At 39.9% G+C, this 19178-nt stretch overlaps 1 protein-coding gene across 2 annotated transcripts in view; it reads right to left on the bottom strand.

Annotated features, from left to right (window-relative positions):
* Nucleotides 1–5613: 5613 nt before the first annotated feature.
* The window catches only part of IPCEF1 (interaction protein for cytohesin exchange factors 1), a 36950-nt gene continuing 23385 nt past the window's right edge, over nt 5614–19178 (bottom strand). For both annotated transcript variants that reach the window (XM_009512356.2, XM_064447067.1), the window contains exons 8-9: nt 10319–10509; nt 5614–6867 (exon numbers count right to left, since the gene is read on the bottom strand). In XM_009512356.2, coding sequence (XP_009510651.2) covers nt 6667–6867; nt 10319–10509 — 392 coding nt within the window. In that variant the 3' untranslated portion in view covers nt 5614–6666. The remainder of the gene's footprint in view (nt 6868–10318; nt 10510–19178) is intronic.

Here is a 19178-nt window from a genome sequence, read left to right on the forward strand (position 1 = left end):
TTCATAGCTAGTGTAAACGGGTACATATAAGGTGCTCCAGCCCAATCACTGCCTCTCTCATGGCTGCACCAGCATCCCTGCAGCAGGCATGCCAGGAAGCATCCTAAGGAAATATAGCATTGTTTTTTGTAGAGTTTGGCTTTCAGGCCTAGAAACAAAATGTTTGGCCATGCATGAAGCATGGAAAGCAAGAGCACAGGCTGAGATCACAGTAAACCCCACATGAAAACTGTTCTCTCAGGTTGTCTTCACAACCATGTGTTGCAGGGGGAAAAGGGAAATCTTGGTGAAAGTGAAGCTATAGCTTTGCAGAAAGCTGAGTGAAAGTAATGCTCTGCTCCTAAAAGGAAGAGGTCCTCCTCTTCTCTCCTGCTTACACGGTTCTTCTTCCTTCTTCTGCCTACACAACCCAGCTGTCTCCCTTGTGAGGGCTCTGGCAGGCACTGAACCTCTCCTTGAGCCAATTTTATTCACCATTGCAGTAGACGACTATCCAGCTTGCTGCATCTGTTCCTTGCTGCCTGATTAGGTTGAGCTGACAGAGTTGCCAAATCACGAGCAGATTAGCCCGAGGCAAACAGTGGGAGCATGTAGGAGATTGGGGGAACAGAGGGGGACAGAGACATTCTTCCTTCAGGGCAGATAAGCCCTTACACAAGCTAATTTCTTAGGAAATACACCTTCACTGTGCTGCTACTTGGCTGGCCTGTCTGGCTAAACTGAAACTCTTTTGACAAAGATCCCAATCCTCTTTTAATTGCAACAAGTTGCTCTGTGAGCTAAAAAAATAAAAAAATCCAACAACGTCCCACGCCTGTCAGAAGAGACCATCCTTTCTTAAGGGTGGCTACAGCACCCGGTTAAAGAGAATTAACTAATTTAACAGCAGTTTCAAAAATCACATTGCCAACTAGTGGAAGGCCCTCCTTAATCAAATCATTCATTTCCTTCCTGGTTCCAGATTATTCAACTCAATAGTAATATTAGTCCCAAGGGGAAATCACTTGTTTAAAGACCCAGCAAATCCTTATTTTATTGTATAGCAGTAAACTGAAAAATCCGCAGTGAAAAGTAAAAAAAAGGCTGAGCAAAATATTCTCACATTTCAGTGTTTAATTGACAAGTGCAAACATAAGGTTCTCATTCTGCAAGATGTGTGTATCATTCCATTAAAATCAAATCACATGTGTGGGCAACAAGCAGTAAAAAGGCAGTGCTGGGTGCAAACATTGTGCTTTGAGTTTGAAGCCAGTGGAAGAAAATATAGGCTTAGCAAATAAAATACCGAATTGGGATTCCATATACCTTCATGGTGCTGCAGGCCCTGGCCCTGCCTAACAGTTATCCTTACAAATACTCCTCTATGCGTGCCTTCCCCTGTCTATAGAGAGGGTAATGGAATAGACACCTCCATTCCTCCTTTGGGCCAGTCCTCAGAACTGAGAGCTTTGAACAAGAGCACTGCTATTAGTATGCACATATGGCATTTAACCAGGTGAGTATTTTGCTAAATGTTCCTAAATAAGGTAACTTACCTGAATCTTTGCTAGACTAGTGCCAGTTTGTCAAGAGTGGGAGACATGTTTTCATATCCTCTTTTCTTTAGTTTTAGGTGGGAGAAAGTAAAACTTCCATAAGAAACTTCAGAAGTCAGAATAATTTGGGTAGCTCCTAAGGCATCTAGGACACAGGGAGTGTGAGAGTTCACATGGCTCCTAAGCTATGGTTTGATGACGTAAGCTATTTACCCTATAGAAATGCCATATGTCTACATTCTCAAAATGAACTGCATGTGGGCCAGGTGGGGTACATAAGCCTCAGACACAGTGATAGCTACAATAGTTTCTCAAAGAAATGGATTTGCTGCATTAAAGGCTGAGTCATCTAAAGTCAATCATTTCAAGGTAATACATCAACATTGATGAACTATTAATAAATTACATGCATATATCATTTTAACTTTCTGCCAGCTTATAAACCACTCCCTTTGGATTTTTACCAGGAGGAAATAAATTAGAAAAATATTCATTTTTACAGAGCAGACAGGTCTTGGAACTCCTCCCGTAGCAAATTTCAAGGAGTGTAATACTCTCCTCAACACCTGACAATCTTTTTTTTCAGTGTTGAAATGCCTAGCTTTTGGCAAGTTTAGCTCCCGTTACCCTTAGGCACAGAGACAAGAATTTGAGCCTGATCTTAGCTCTGAGCTGTTCTGTTCTGTTTTGTTTTTCCTTTTCCTTTTTTCACCTCAATTTTTTTTAGTTAATAATGAAATGAATTCTTAAAAATGGAAGAATGTGGCAGCTTGAAGCAGGCCAAAATGGGATAAATCTTCAAGTCATCAAGGAAATGCTGACTGACATCTTAAAATGTCTGCTGCTTTGAAATGCCCCACAGAAAACAGGAAATACCACTTTGCTCTACTACTACAAGAAAACCACTTTGGCTTCCTGTTAAAAGAAAGACACATCTCATATAAATAAGTAAGCCCAGGCCCTCATTGCAATTGGTCATTTTTGTACCACCAAACAAGCAACACAAGAAAAAATGCCCAAACCCCAAACTTCAACTACAGTACATGGAGTTACTCATATAGAAGTGTGTTTACATGGACTCCCTTGCTACTTCAAGAGTTAAAAAAAAACAAGTTAGATCTGTAACAGATGTGTAAACTTACAGATGTAGCATGCCCATAGTTTTTTCTAGTTAGAAATAATTTTAAATTCTGAAATTCTACATAGTTTTAAATCAAATACCACCTCTTTTCTTCCCCTCCTTCCTTGGCTACCCCAAAACAGCCTTTTCTTTCAATATGAAGGTTTCCTCCAAAAAGAAAATTATTTGGAAAAAAGTTGTAGCACATTATTTGTTCCTGTTCATTCCTGTTTCAGGTGAAACCCAGTATTGAGTAAATCATCAGAATTAGATGCAGAAAGGATTCACAGGTCCCACATGAAATCTCTCCCATCTTAGGAAAGGAAATGTGATCCCATCTCATTCTGGTAGCCTGTGAGATCTACACCACCAGAACAGAGAGAGTCGATTTCCAGAAAAAAACACCAGAGACAGGCTGCAGAAACAGCTGAAATTAGATATTGTCATTAGCTACTCCAAAAGCTGCGTAGCTGGGCTTACTGCACCAATACCAAAAGGCTTTACTGACAAAGGCATGATTGTGCATGTCCACACATCCATGCACACACACTTTCTCCTGCAAAAGAACATAAAACAAGTCCATGATGGTTAAAGACTTCTGGACATTCAGTAGGGATGCACGGTTACCCTACGCTATGAGCCAATAATGCAGGCCTTCCAAATTCAGACCAACAGATACTGTTTATCCTAAGTATCACTGAGCAGATCACAGAGTTGCCCAAGTTTCTCCTGCTGAGGTGGCTCCCTGATGCATCCACTAGTTGCAGCTGTCAGCTTGTGCACACTTCTTTCTCCGACTGCGGCTTTCATGTTGCTGCACAGCCCCTTGTGATGAATCCAGCACCAGGTCAAAACTGTCCTCATTAAACTTTTGTTAATTAAAATTAAATATTTGTTTTACTACAAATTTTGCTTCACGTTTCCCACACTTAGCATTTGTTTTGGTTCTAAATAGTAGCTGAAGAGAATAGGGGTAGACTCCCTGCACCGCACTTGCATAAACTCATACATTTGTTTTATTGAACACACAGAAATTTGTTAAAATAACAACTGCATTAAAGTAACTTGTTCAAGAATTTTCTGTTCTTAATTTTCAAAATCTTATTAATTCAACAGTATGTATCTACTGACAATCTGAAAAAGTAAATTTAAAGCTAGTTTAGGCTATTTAATCTCATTGAAACCAATTGCAGAGTTTGAGCAGTTCGAGGATGTTTGTCTGTATTTGGGAAACCTGCTTTGTATATGCTTATACAAGTACAGTGTGAAAAGAACCAACAGAGAGTGTGCAGACCTCATAGCATTTTGCTTTTCACAGAGCAAATCTACTTCAGCAAATGGAGTTGACTAGGACTTTGCTCAGAGCTGCAAGGCACTGACTAGTCTGGCTCGATTTGACAGGCCACTTAAGCTCATGCTTGTTTTTAAGATCTAAGTGAAGACGCTTTTGAAGAAAAATGATGATTACATGCTTTGTTTCATGAGAAACTGAATGGTCTGTACCTGCAAGAGAAAATCTGAAGTGTACATTCAATTTGACCTCCATTATTTATCAATCATTTAGAGCCAAGTAGTTAAAACTGAAATGGACCAAGCAGATTAATCCCTACACTCCTAACTTTCAGTGTGTGTTAGGTGGTTAATTGACATGATGTCAAATTCAGGGGCTGTCCCTGTCCCACTTATGCACCTGCTTTGAAGAATTTCATTCAAGAATGGGACAGTCACAGATGTCCACTGGACAGAGGGTCCTCTAGGAATGGTGAAAGATTAAAAAAAAAAACTTAAAACGGGCTCGATTTTTAGGAAGTGATTATTCTAAACCAAATTGCAACAGGTATTGAGCTTGCTTAGTTTCTATCAACTTCTAGTTAGAATTAGTGAAGTGATAAAATCACTGCTCATATGACAATTTCCTGAAACAATAGCTTTTTAACCAGCCTGGGTTTTGTGTCTGCTTCCCCATTAAGTCATTGTCACCCACTTGCAGGTCTCAGCTAACATTTGTTCCCCACCAGCAGACTAGCTCCAGTTATTAAGTTCTGACCCAATATCAGCCCTTATCCTCACACTCCTAAGCCCTCTTACACCTGAGGCAGTGATGCTATCCCAAGTATAGCCCTGCCTCTGCATTCTATCAGGCCCCATTTCCCCTGAGCCTCTCCCACTAAAGTCCATATCAAAGGAGCCTACATTCTCCCTTCTGTTTCCCCTTTCTTGTAGCTTACTATCTGCTCCTCAGTTCTCACGCTCAGCACAGCCTTAACTGCCATTTTTGATGCATTGTGACATCATTTCATGTCTCTATTTTAAAAGAAAAGCTGCTGAGTGTTAAAAATGCAGTATCAACAGTCAGACCTATCACTACACAGGTGGAAAAGATTTCACATATTCCCACTAACACTACTAAATTTTGTTTTCTCAGTCAAGCTATGATAAAACATATAATGTATAAAGACAGGTGAATGTGGCTGCATCCATATAGTGTATTTTGCTTTAAAAGACAAACTGTGCTGAAAAATAATGACAAAGAATATCTTTAAGAAATAGCCAACAGAAGTACAGATTGCCACAGTTCCTGTAGTGGCATTACTTGAAGAACAGTGAGCTAATTCTTGCTTTTCAAAATTCAGCACTCTGCAAAGTTCCTCATATTTGTGCACATGCAAAAGATGGGAAGGTAAGAAACCCAAACCTTGTACTGAGGACAATGAAGCCAAAAAGTTATGATCCTGCAGCAAAACCTCTTAACATACTTATTTTTGTTTGCCCAAAGGGAAATCCTGAAGCTTTCTAGAAAAATTATTTTCCTGTCCTAAGCTGTACAGATTTTCTTCATCAAAAACTCAAAGCTAGAAAGACAGAAGAAAAAGTTACAGCAGATGTCCCAGGGTAGTCTCAGTTGTAGAGCCATTACTGTGATTCATAATGGAACAAAAAACAAAGAGGCGTTTCAAGTCAACCTATAAGCACTCATCTGGGTGGGTCTGGTCCATGCGTGCCTATCTACATTAGGAAATTCAGCATATATAAATATATAAATAAAACATATATACAGTACATAGTCACATTCATATAAGCCATAAAACGACATATATTTACAAAAATATTTGCAGCTATGTTTTACACTTTCAGGTCCACATCAGGAATTTAATTATTTAGCTTCTGCCTTGTGAACCTGATCACTTTCTTAGGTAGGAATCTGGGATTAACTTGTACCTTACATATTCACAATTGTCAAAATTAAGAAAGAAGAAAATAATCTTCCAAGGAATTCTGCCAAGTCCATAAGAAAACTTGAAACTTGTCGAAGCATTAGCTGCCTCACTGAAGAGTAGATTACATGTTAGCAAACACTTAGAGAACTTTCTCTTCTTCATGTAGAAAGACAGTACCTTGATCTGGTCCATAAATAAATTTGAAACTCATAAAATATCAGGTAGAGCACAAACTGAGTGCCTGACAACTGTTTGTAATATAAACTCACGCATAATTGCTATTCTGTTTGTTTCAGTTTAAACAGGTAGAGCAGTGAAAGTGAACGAATGTAGAACTGAAAACGCATACATCAGGTCACCTTAAAGGGTAAAAAGGTAGACAGTAGACTACATCCTGTTGGCATTGTTGCAGCTTCCTTTAACAGTAAGTTACATGGTTAAAACAATCCCAAGGACCTCACATTTATACAGTTCATATTATACAGCACTGTGACTTCCAGGAGTCGGAAATATTTCGTTTACTTCTCCCGAGATAAAAAAACATTTCTTTGCTGCTTCATAGAATAGCCTTCTTAGGTATGCAGCCCAGGCTCAAGCATGCATTTTTAATTTGGGGGATTCGCCCTTTTGACACGAAATAAGTTTTGCAAGAGGAAATAAAGCTTTGGAGAAGGGGTTGTCTTCCTTCCAAAGAACACTTGCAAAAAACAAACCACAAAATGCAGCGGTTTAAAGTGCCTGTACTTGAAGACCCATGGGGAAAAATCTTGCTGTGAACCATCGAACCATGGCCTCAGATAGCACTTTCAGCAATAGGTTGTGGAGTCATCTCTTGCTCCTCGCTGTTCTCTATGGACACATCCTGGGCCTCCTGCTGCTGATAGATATCTTGGACCAGCATGATGTTTGTGTTCCTCCACTCTCTGTACTTCATCGCCGTCAACTTTGGGTCCTCTAGCAACTGGTTAATTGTAGCCAGGTCATGTTCCTTACACTAGGAAGAGAACAAGCGGTTATTTCCAACAGAAACTGCCAAGCTCATTGTCCATAACAAAAACACTGGGAACATTAGAGAACCCTCGCACAAGGAGAAGGCCAATTATCCATCCTTCTGGCAACTTGTTCCCATTTTCAGAATTTAGATCATCAAAGTTAAGCCCACAGGAGAAATTTGTCCCAGTTGAAGGCAAGACTATGATTTCATGTAGATTTTTTATTTTATAGGATTCTTAGCAAAACGTCATGAGAGAGTATTCATGTGAAAATTAGACATTGATATGCTGTCTCACAACAAGTTAGTACTTGCATGAAACCAGACACAACAGCATTTATTTCTGTAGTTCACACCAATTCCAACTTTCTCAAAAAATACTTATTCCCTGGCCACATTATAAATTTCTCTTCTCTGGGAGCTAAACAGAAAGTAATTTTGGACATAATCTGTGCACTGGCTGTAGAGTTTATGGGTGGCTAGAGCATGTGTGGCTGCTAATGTATTTACCACCAGCTCCTACTAACAAATCTAGTCTCTACTTTTAGGAAAGAGCAGCTCAGACAGTATATTGCAGGCACCCTGGTTCAATCATAAGACATGAACAGTCAGTGATATAGGGAGACTGAGACCCTTTGTGTCACAGAATCACAGAATGGTTGAAGTTGGAAGGGACTTCAGAAGTCATCTGGTCCAACCCCCTTCCTGAAGCAAGGACACCTACAACAGGCTGCCTTGGAGAGAGAATCCACAGACTCTCTGACCAACCTGTGCCAGTGCTCAGTCACCCTCACAGCAGAAGAGTGTTTCTTGATGTTCAGAGGGAACCTCCTGTGTTTCAGTTGGTGCCCACTGCCTCTGGTCCTGCCACTGGGCACTACTGAAAAGAGCCTGGCTCTGTCTTCTTTACATCCTCCTTTCAGGTATTTATATTTACTGATGTCCTCACATTTTCTGACACAACAAACCACTTTGCTTTTTCAGCCCTATTTGCCTATTCATGCAGTAGATCACAGGATAGAGAAGCCCCAGTTAGCAGCTACAGTTAACAGGGGCACCATGCTGCACTAACAAACCTTTAGTGCTTTTGCCTAGATCCATCCCCTCAGTCTGTGTGTGAAAGCAATGGAAGAGTTCTCACTGTCTTCTACTGCCACCGGTTTCATCACACCTGAGGACACCCCGTGCTAGGCTTGAAAACACCTTGAAAATGCTCCCACGCATTCACAACATTTTTTGATAGCAGCAGTAGTATGCTCACACATCCGTATCCCACTACTCCTTTAATGAACTATCAACTATACTAATCCCTGTGATGCCTGAGCCACTTTTGAAACACAAAAGCTTATTCAACTCTTGGTTTACACAGGATCTACCCTCAAGACTCAGTGCCAGCCCTTGTAAAAGGGCTTGTGGCATCGATGCAGGGATATGTGCAGTTAGTCTAAAAGAACAGGAGATGGGGAGGTAGAAGGGAGAGAAGAGTATTTCCAGTGGACAAAATTGGTGGCAAAAAGGTATGCCATGGAATTTTTCTGCAGTGCTAAATCTATTTCCCACATTCACTGAGCCCGTGATGCATTTACACACAGCTTCCCTCTCTTCCAAACTATCCAAAGCATGTTTTGTTAATGATATATTGTGGCAGCAACATTAATCTGTTGTTTAAGATGTGGAGTCAAAAGTCCAAAATTAAAATTGCACTGAACCTTGCATAAATCACTTGTCCCAAACTAATAGGGTTTTAATTGAAGCAGAGTTAATATGGATCAGATTAAAAACTTTTCTGATTTTTAGATTTCCAATAGATCATTTCCAATTATCTCATGTCTCATATTATATGTTAAGAAAATTTACTTTAAAAGCACATTATCTCACTGATGCAAAGGATATGGCATTTGCCTTTCAGACAGGCTAACTTAAACACTGCTGTGTATAGAACTCTGTGTCTGTGAGAAAATGTCTGTGCTATATTTGTCTTGTCAATACTCCAATTTCTTAGTTTGAAGAAAGCAAAAAAAATCAACACATTTTATACATTACAAACACCCCAAAAATGTTTTTTCCATATTAAATACAAGTGTTAGACAAGCCTAAGGTTATAAACGCTACTAATCACAACTTATGTAATACTCCCACACTAAATCAATGCAAAGCTGTCCTTGCTCATGGCTGGCAGTAGGCTCCTAGGTTTCCATTCAGCTCTAATGAATTTGATTGTCCTGCAAGATACAACTCCATTTTGTACTAACTTGTTCTTAGATTTATTAGGGAGGCTCCTATTGGGGAAAACTTTGCAGTTTGTTTCTATATTTAGTTTCCTGTTGCATAAAGTAGGCATACTTTTTAAACTAACTTTCTGTTATGTAATGGGCTCACTTTATTGCTGGTGCAGATGAACACTGCTATAGTCAGTACCATGTCACTGAAGACTGATACTGAGGAGAGACTTCACCAGGTCTCATACAGAGCCTGGAAGCCCTACAACAGGGAAAATATCTATATTCCTAGTCGCTTTTTCAACTGTATATTCAGGAAGTTTAACACAGGCCAGGGTGCCAAAGCCAAGCCTCCTGTTGCAACTAACAATCAAATCAATGATTGTGCTAATAGGAGAAGTTTTTCATGCATTTCTCCAGCATACAATGCTTGAAGCCAAATACACAGACTTGAAAGAAGACACTCAGTTCCTGCTTCTAATGCATACAAAAAGGAACATAAAGAAGCCCCAGGTTTGCCGTTATTCTTTCTTCTCCTTACAATTTAAATGTTACGGTTAAGCTTTCTGTTTCCCTCAGTACAATTCAGAAGCAGGCTTTGAAATCCCATGACACTTAATGCTGGCGAGTAAACAGCCCCATAAATCCCCATATTCCAGACAGATTTACTGGCCCTTTCATGGAACGTCCCCTGAACCCCTCCACCCGTCCAGTTCATGATATGTTTCCAACATAAAAGCAGGATGCTTTTGTTATTAAAAATATTTTAGTTACAGGAGGTCTTTACAATAGCTTTGGCACATCCTGTACATTCTCCAACAATCACATAAGGAAAACTTTTTTTGGCTCAGGGTCATTTTCATGTCCTTTATCATCAACGTACTTTGTCTGCTCTTCCTTTTTTAAGGGTCCCCTGTTTAGTGCATTCAGCCAAGCTTGCAAGTTTTCCAGCTAACTAAGAGGTGCTTGCTTTATTAAATTTTCCAAATGGGCTGGAACTTCTGCAAGAAGAGTCCCTTCTGAACTATTGCCTCTGTTTCCAGTTCAAATTTAACAACATAACACAGATCAGTATTCAGAATGAAGTAGAAAACAATTTCAGAAACTTAACCAAATTCTCTGGGGCTTTAAGTAAATATGTAATTAGAGTTTGGCTGAAGTCTAGGCTTGCTTCTTTTTTCATCCAAACTGTTTCTTTCTCTCAGGCTTTTCCTTGGCTCGCTCTGCAACCTCACCTTTAACGTGCTGTTCAGCATTCGAATTTTGTGGAGTTTCTCATTAATGGAGGGGTTTTTGCTGCGTTTGATAAATGACTTCCTAAGCTCCTTCTTCGTTGACAGCCGACGATCACCAATGGGAGACAGGCTTGCTTGTTCTAATGACTTGTAAAGTCGCTCCATCTCATCATCATCACAGTTTTCCTGATCTGCAAAGAAAAAAATAAATTGGGTATGAGAACATGAATATGCCAGCAGATAGCAGAGGTGTTAAGTTCGGCCATCAGAAAGGCACTTAGCCAAGTCAAAAAGTAACAGTAGAAGAGTTAAAACCAAGGGCAATTTTTAGGGTAATTTATAGGGTAATAATGCATATAAGCAAGGCACTCTACCAAACTCAAATATTTTTAAGAATCGGGTCATGATCTGAACAGATACAAGCACGTATTTCCACTGATAGAGTGTTATTTTAATGCTCCAAACATATCACAGACTTTAAACAACTGTCATTAATGCTGCTTTTGAATGAAAACAGCTTTGATAACATCTACACCCATTGACTTTTTCCCTATATGCTGCACACAGTGAATTATGTGTCCACCTGGCAACTCACAGGTCAAATTCTATTTGGTGTACCAATTCATCACCATGTTTGATAATTATTGAAACTAGAGTTTAAAAACATTGAGCAACAAAATCAAACATAGGAACATTTCAGAGGCCCCAAAAGAAGGTCCCTAGAAAACAGATTAGAGTAGAAACCCTTGGGGCACCTGACGTTTAACTCCTGCTGTTCACAGATTGCAGCACAGAATTTGCTTGTGGCGCCTCATAACACAGCCTTGATCATCTCCACCTTACTTATTCTGATGGCTCCCAAGCAGCAACACCATCTTCCATGACAGAGAGGACATGAAAGAAAAAGCTAGTGAAGAGCTGAGAATGAAATAGCATACAATAAGATAAAAATTGAAGCAAAGACATTTTTTCAGAATAAACTGACTTAAAAATGAACAGTCAGAAACTAAAAATGTACCAGGCATATAGAGGGGCACTTTGGCAGAAGGCCACTTTCAGCAACAGACCGCACAACTCATTTCTTGTCCCTCAGTCCACATTGCAAGCTTTTCTGCTTCAGTGTTTGCTAAAGGAAAATCTCAACATTATTGGTGTTTTCAGAGTGCTAATGAGTCCCTCAAGATCCACTGGGGTAACATTCATTTTTATTTCACTGGGTATGGCGGTGGTGGTCCTTCTCAACTGCAGTCCTCCCACATGCCAGTTGAATTGGCTGGGCAATTTTTCTTTTAATTAAAAGTTAACGATTGACTTCTCTAAATCATCCTCAGTCAGCAACCGTTTTCTGAATAAAAGGAAGAAATCCTTTTGCTCACTCATGCCACAGCAAAGAGACTTGTCCAGGAGACTGCTCCTTATCTTTTCCACGTTTTAAAAAGTACAGCATCCTCCTACACCCCTGTTCTTTCTAAATATTTAGGTTACAAAAAAAGGTTTATTATATGCTACAAATATTTGCCCTCACTGTATTGCTGGCCTTTTTTTCACTACTTTGTGATTATAAAAAGCCTGCTGTAACTTGACAAGAACTAAATATAGCTGTCAACATTGGTACAGTGCTGGGGGAGGAAGCGGAGAGCTGTTGTATATTTAACAAGCTGCAGGAAATAGAAAAAAATGCAAGCATAAGGCATAATACACGGCAGTAGTATTTCCTGAAAACTGTTGGCTCATGCCATGAGGCTCGTAATTATAACTAGCTTCCTGCCTACTTTCTTGGGATGAAGCAGCTGTTTGTTTCATTAGCCAGCTCCTGCACAGGTCTGGTTCAGCTCTACTGTAGACATCACACAGCAGGACTGTGCACAGTATCACTTTGAGAAATAAATTGACCTTTATCAGATACCCAAGAAAGACTATATAAGAAGAAAAAAAATTGCATTGATCCTGTCCAGCAGCTTTAAAAAGTAGTTAAGCCATGGGGGAAATGAGATCCCTGCTCCAGATATTTTTTGAGGCTAACTCATGATGCTCCTCGGTGTCCTAAAAAGTTTGCAGACCAGCAAGCACGAGAAAACACCCTCACTGAACACTCTTCTTTCACACTGAGTATTCTGATATCTTCCGTTCACTTGTGGGTGAAGGTAAGGAGAACATCAGTGCAGAAAAAGATGCAGCCAAAGTCAGAAAAGCACAGCAAAAAGTTCCCCGATTATGCACTTGACCAGCAACACGCACTCAGCTCCTGCATTCTTTCAAGACTGCAGCCTTAAACTCCTCTCCTATTTCTTATTCTTCCACCCCCTAAAGGATTGATCAGGGTCAGGTAATTTCAGAGGGAAAGGAATGTGCCGGATTCTTCAGACTGGGTGGGTAAAGGGAGTGACAGTGTAAGTGGCTACATGGGATTTCAGGAAACAGTTGGAAAACAAGGGTGAGTGGAACCTAGAGGCGGTGCAGCGCCAGGCATGAGTCATATAGTACTTTTGTCTCCATCTTTGTTTACACTGATGAGCAGTGAACTTCTTCCACAACAGTTAAAAACAACAAAGCATTATCTTAATATTGTGCTTTTGTATAGAAGCAAATAGCGTTGCTGTTGACAAAGAATATGTCTGCCAATAAACCTCTATAATTTGAGGCCAGGCTGTCTGGTACCTATCTGTATTTTTACCTTCAATATCCTGAGTTCCCCTGAGCCAAGCTCAGAAAGCAAAAGTCCATATTTTGCAGGCTTGGAGCTGCCACTGAACACACTAGATTTATGCTGTAAATCTGAAAGGGGGAGAGGTAATGAAGAAGAGGAAAGACATTATTTCTAGCAATCAATTAACAAGACCAATAAAATGATCTGTGAGAAGAAAACATACTCAAACAATGGTGCATTATAGTACTTCACAAGCCTCTTCATGCCACAAAAGTAAATGAAGAAAATACTACCTATAGTTTGCTTTCTTGTTTTCCCCACAATACATCCACTGAGGTTGGGTAATAGAGATAAAGCAACCCAGCTCAAGCCTTGTGCACGGACTGGACTTTTTGTCCAGGTTCAAATATTCACAGCACATTTCCCCAGAACTTGCTATTGCTTAATTCCCTTGCACCTGGAGTCAGAGCGCTGACCTGCAGACGAGCAAGAGTCTAACAGAAGCAGAGGCATTCACCAGTTCTGTATTTAGGCTTCAGTGACTTGGATTTCTCCAATGAAACATGGGCTGTCTAGACCATAGTACTGAACTGTTACAAAATATTTGCTTTGCATCACAAAGTAAAAATTTATGCTAAAAGCACTGGTGCAAGAACAAACAGATTGTCTGCGTCAGCCTCCCAGAGATAAATGTACCACCCCTACTCCAAGCTTTGTTAACCTCAGGAGGTTTATAATGATGGATATATTCCGCTGGTAAAAATTTTTAATGACATGGACAGGTTGGGCCCCACTAGCACTCCTCTGAAGTGAGTCTTTCCAGCCGGGTCACACAGCTAACATCAGGCACATTCAAAATCACTTCAAAATATAATATCACAAGTTATCTCTTCCACCAGTACTCTTCAAGCTAAGCACTTTCTGCCTCCAGCATGCAAGCTAGGAAACTGAAATGCTACTACATCACTTTTTTATCTCATCGTATTTTAAAGATAAAATACAATAATTTTCTCTCAGGACCTACTGAAGGATTAGTGGTAAGGAACAAACAGCAACAGTGGAAGACTATTACATACTGTGTGCATTTATGAGCGTGCACATGCACACAGGGGAACATGTGCATTGTGCACTTTTCCCTTCCCTTGGCAGTATTAACTCTAACCAATTCTGTTGAGTGATGCCACTGGAAGGATCAGTCTTCCTGGGCTCCTGCACCATGCCCTTCGTTCACAAGCCTCACAGTTGCTAAAGCTTCATAGCACTTCTGCAAAAATTCCTTAGCATTGTATAACTCTTCTAACTTTGTTAGACTCCAGTGGGAAAAGTGGAAAAGAACCAGTGCTGACCTGAGGAAAAGAGAAGTCCTGCGTTGAGATATTTTAACATTCAAGAGAAAGAAGCCTTCTAGGTTGGGGTGAGGAAAATAAAGTAGCATTTCAGGCAAGTCAGAACTTCTGACAAATTCTGTTTCAGAACTAAAACAGAATTTTGTGGCTTGATGCCACTTATCTGGAATTTCCCTCTAACTAACAGGAGATATAGACAAGAGCAAGCTGCCAGAGGTTCAACACGCCAACTCTTCACCTTCTCAATTTTCAGCTTCCGCCATCCCGTCGGCCAACTTGCCACAGGTGGGAGACATTAAGGTATTGAGACTCCCCACCTTGCAGCAGCAATACAGGAGCCTGCCTGAAATCTCAACTTTAATGCTCTTTAAGCCTCAAAAGTGAAATTATCCAGAACTTTTCAAAAAGCAGCTGTGAAAAATCAAGCTGATTTTTTCCCAGACTAAAGATATAGAAATTGGCAATGTTTGGTAGAAAGAGCATTTTGCATTGAAAACCACCTCAGACAGAACATATTTTACTATGTCTAAGCTGAAATGTAAATACTTGTTCTCCCATTCTCTAACTGAGATCTCAGAGCTCTCCAACTGTGTATTAATCCCAGGAAGAAAATCTGCTTCTTCCTCCTGTCTTTGCTACTCTTATGAGCTTCTTGTGGCTGTGCCAACAACCTTATTTCTGATTCTGCCAAAATCTCTGATGCCAGTGCGACAACATAGAGACCCTGGCTGGGGAGAGGAGAGGAAAAAAATCACAAACCACTTCTGCCCTTACCTACCTACCTATGCACACCCATCCATTCTCCGTACTGGTAAGTAGACTTTTCAATAGGAATATGATGACACCTCGAGGAATCACATTTTCCACAGAACAGAAATGACGGGAAATATTTGAATTAGGAGGGCATAGCTTAGGCAAACTCCTCACTGGCAAATGCAGAACTAAAGGTAGGATACAGTGGGAGAAAATAACAGGAAAAATATGTTACCACCGACAGTTAGATGCTCTTGACTATAACAGTATAGCGGACTCAGCCGTGAGGGATGCCACTTTAACAAACTGTGACTGAACTGGAAACAACACAAATAAGTATGTCTTTTTCAGAGAGGTCAGAAAACTGTAACACCATAGCTTTCACAGTGATTTCTAAAGCCTTTTCGATGAGTAGCAAAATAACCATTCAAACACGGTTGTTTTTCTATGCAGTTGTTCTCACCATAGGCATACTTCTTGACTAGTCTCAGTCACAATCTACCCATTTTCTGTAACTTTTGCAGAAGGAACAGAGGGGCCAGAGCACACCAGAGGATCTGTTCTGGCTATTACTGGCACAGACAGACTCCAGAGGGGAAGAGGATGTCAGTTCTGAGAAAAGAAAGAATTGACTGCATCCAGCTCCTATTTAACCAACTCCTTCCCACAAAATGAACCCAGATAGAATTCAAGTGGTGTGTGAAAAGCTTTCCAGGTTTTTCAAAATATCAGCACACACCAGATCTTCTACCAGTTACTGTGAGCCAAGGTAAAATAAACAAACCAGAAGTGGTACCATAAGAATTCCTTGCCAAGACGTGTTAACTTCATATGATCATAAAAAACAGAAAATGCAAGGAAGAAGGATGTTATTGCTACAGTAGAAGATCCCTAGATAAATACAAAACACACATTCCTGTGTTCTTACAGTAACTCTCAGTTTCTGCAGCTTCCTTTTGTTACCATAGTTTTTGATGACGGTGGTGGGTCATAGTCAGATAATTTTGTTCCAGCAGTTGCCAGAAGAAATACAAAGGATGGAGTTTGGCTGCAGAGTGTGTCTAGCCACCCCAGACAGGGCAAGGCCAGCTTCTGGATATGGAGCACGTAGTCAGATAGTTGTTTGTACTCTCAGCCGTTTCTTGTTTACCTTTCAGTTTCTTTGTGTCACAGGCAGCTTTGAATCCTCTGTCATTGTGCATGAAGCAAGTTGCAACATGGAAGCATTAAATAGTCATGCCAAGTAAATGGAAAACTAACGGTGATTTCCTTTCAAAAGAGAAAACTGTTAAACTCTCCTTTTTTGTACCTTTGTATTACCCTCCGGTATGTAACATCTCCCTGGTGCTGAGAACGGTCATAACACCTCTAAAGGTGGTTGGAAAGGTCATTAAAAATGCCATATGGTACAGCTCCTTGCACCAGACACTTAGAGTTGCTTAGCAGATTTCATTAAATTTTAATTGAAAAAAATAATCCATGACCATTTAGTTGAATCTGTAGTTTCTTTTACAGCAATTCATCCATTTATATCTGAGAAACTTTTCTTTCATTGTTTAACTCATTGCTGAGGTTTCCTCACTACGTATTTTCATGATAAGCTCTTCCCACAAAGCCACAGCTACTCTCTCTTCCTTCTAGATACCAGCTTTTCGTACATTGGCCTCTGTTTCTGCCTTTTGCCAACAAAAGTGCTCTTCAGTTCTTTAAAACTTTCACCTCAGCTCTAGGCTTCTATCATCTACAACCAAAAATTCCCCATGCAGTTTTACTAAGCAGAATGTGGCCACAAAGGAGAGCATGTGACAGGTTTTCTCAGTCCTCACAAGGAGAATGAAAGAGCATGGACACACATGAAGGCTCTGTGGGGAGTGGGTTCAAAGACCACATAGCCATTCTGATAACAGCAGGGCTGGCTTTACGCACAGGGGACCTACGCTTTCAGGAGAGATGCCAATGCAAGATGGACCTGTCTCCTCCTGGACGCAGTCTCATTACTCTGAAACATGACGAGGTGTCAGAAATGCACTATTCAGAAAGGTTGTAAAGCAAATAATATGAACTTCACTGAGGTTTTCATTCTTGTTCCGCATCAGATAACAAAGGTGTTCTTACTGGTTATTGTAAATCATGAGCGTTTGCAGCTAGCTTTTACCCATTCATCTCACATTTGAATGTGAATTAATCTCACAGTATTTGTGCACATCCTTTTCAAGTAGCTGGAGGAGGAAATTTTGGGGGGATAAGCCACAGTACCAGAATTGAAAACTTTCATTTGGAACTGAATTGTTATTTTACAATAATATCTTTTTCCACCTCATTCTCAAACTGAAGTAGCTTAACTAATCTCCTTGCAAATTATTTCATTTGTTTTTTCAGTGTTCATTGCAAGGGCGGGGAGGACAACCCCACACTCCAATACTCTCCATCCCATCCCAATACTAAGCAGACTGATAAAGGAAAGAAAAATGCAGGTATGATGTATGTCTTACTTGCTCAACAATGAGTTATGATGTAGACAGTAACTAGTGAGGTTATACAGTTTCCATAGTGACTGTCTTATTGAAAGGATCTATTTCTGGAATTCCATCAGTGATCACCAGTGTGGTTAGAATGGAAGTGTTCTGTGATCAGGGTGGGCCACCAGCTAAGCAGTGAGCAATGGAAGAATTCATTATTTACCCAGGAATATTTTTGGGAAAATTAAACCACCTTGGAAATAGCAGGAATATATAAAAATGTGCTTTGATTTACATTTTAATCCAATTTTTATTGGTGAGTATTACTAAGTGTATCAAACTGTCCTTTAAATTATTATGAATGTGTTGCGTTAATTCTATGACCATCCATAAAAGTATTCATCACCCTTAACATTATGATGGAAAGCGTTAACTTATGTGTTATTGCACAACTGCTGACAATACCAGAATAACATATTCTAAGCAAAAGTATAGATTTCTGAAGAGCAATCACTGAATCTTGCTCCAAGGGATCTGTAAGACACCATGCTGTATATGGCCTACGTTCTAACAGTCCACCTGAATGTACCTAATAATGTTTCCCAAAGGCATTACTTGGTCAAATTTAACCTAGAAGGTCAAACTACAAAAGGCAATGCATTTACTACATCTTTGTGACATTTTAATTAGGGACCCCATTTCTGCCAGCCCCAGCCTTATGGGAATTAAATTCCACAGGAACTCTCTCAAAATATCCACTCTTTCCACCACTTTGAAAAAATACATGTGCTCATTCTTGGTTTAAATTCTTACTAACCTTCATTGCTACAGAAGTCTCTAGCAGAGCAGCCTAGAAGATGGATAATGAAGCTGAATGCTTCAAATCTTTACAAGGATTTCAAATCATGGGTAGAGGTGATGCCCAAGAACATCACGTATTACCTCTCTAGGCAGCATGCTGAGTATCTTCTCATTTCAGCATATTGTATGCAAGAAATGCCTCTTATGCTTCAACTGCTTTTAATGCAGGAAGAAGCAGCTTTGCTCAAAAGGCAAGACACATTGCCTCACTATGGTAGGAGATTTATGACAGTTACAGTGACCAAAATCTGGAACTGTGCCACCTTTTTAATTTAACAGTACATTTTGGTAGGAGGGTGCCTTTGCAGATACCCATTTGCTTAAACAAAATCCAGTCTTAATGGACTTTCTGATTCAGGACCACAGCTGTTTTCCCTTGGTTACAATGAAGCATAGAGGGAATACATATTGGAAGTAAACGCAATTGCTTTTATTTTTTAAATTGATTGACCTAACCCCATGTTCACCACTTCCTACGTATGTCATTTTGCTCAGGGTGTCAGTTTTGTGACACACTTTCTGAAAATTTTGATTCAATTCTAACTAATAAAATACAGCTGTATTGAAATAAAGAAAGCTAATTAAAATATGTCTGTGTTAGGATTTTATATAGACGTTATGATCTTAACATATAGGTAAAATTTTACAAAAGCTTTAAAGGTACTTACCAATTAGATACTAGGTTATACATTTAATGTGCAATAAACCAAATATTTGTTATAAACTGTGTCTCGCTGGAAAACTCTTCAGTGAAGGACAGAAAGGAAGGAAGGGGAAAGGAAGTTGAGGAAAAC

The sequence above is a fragment of the Phalacrocorax carbo genome, chromosome 3, assembly GCF_963921805.1.
Source record: "Phalacrocorax carbo chromosome 3, bPhaCar2.1, whole genome shotgun sequence".
In the NCBI taxonomy this organism is placed as follows: domain Eukaryota; kingdom Metazoa; phylum Chordata; class Aves; order Suliformes; family Phalacrocoracidae; genus Phalacrocorax; species Phalacrocorax carbo.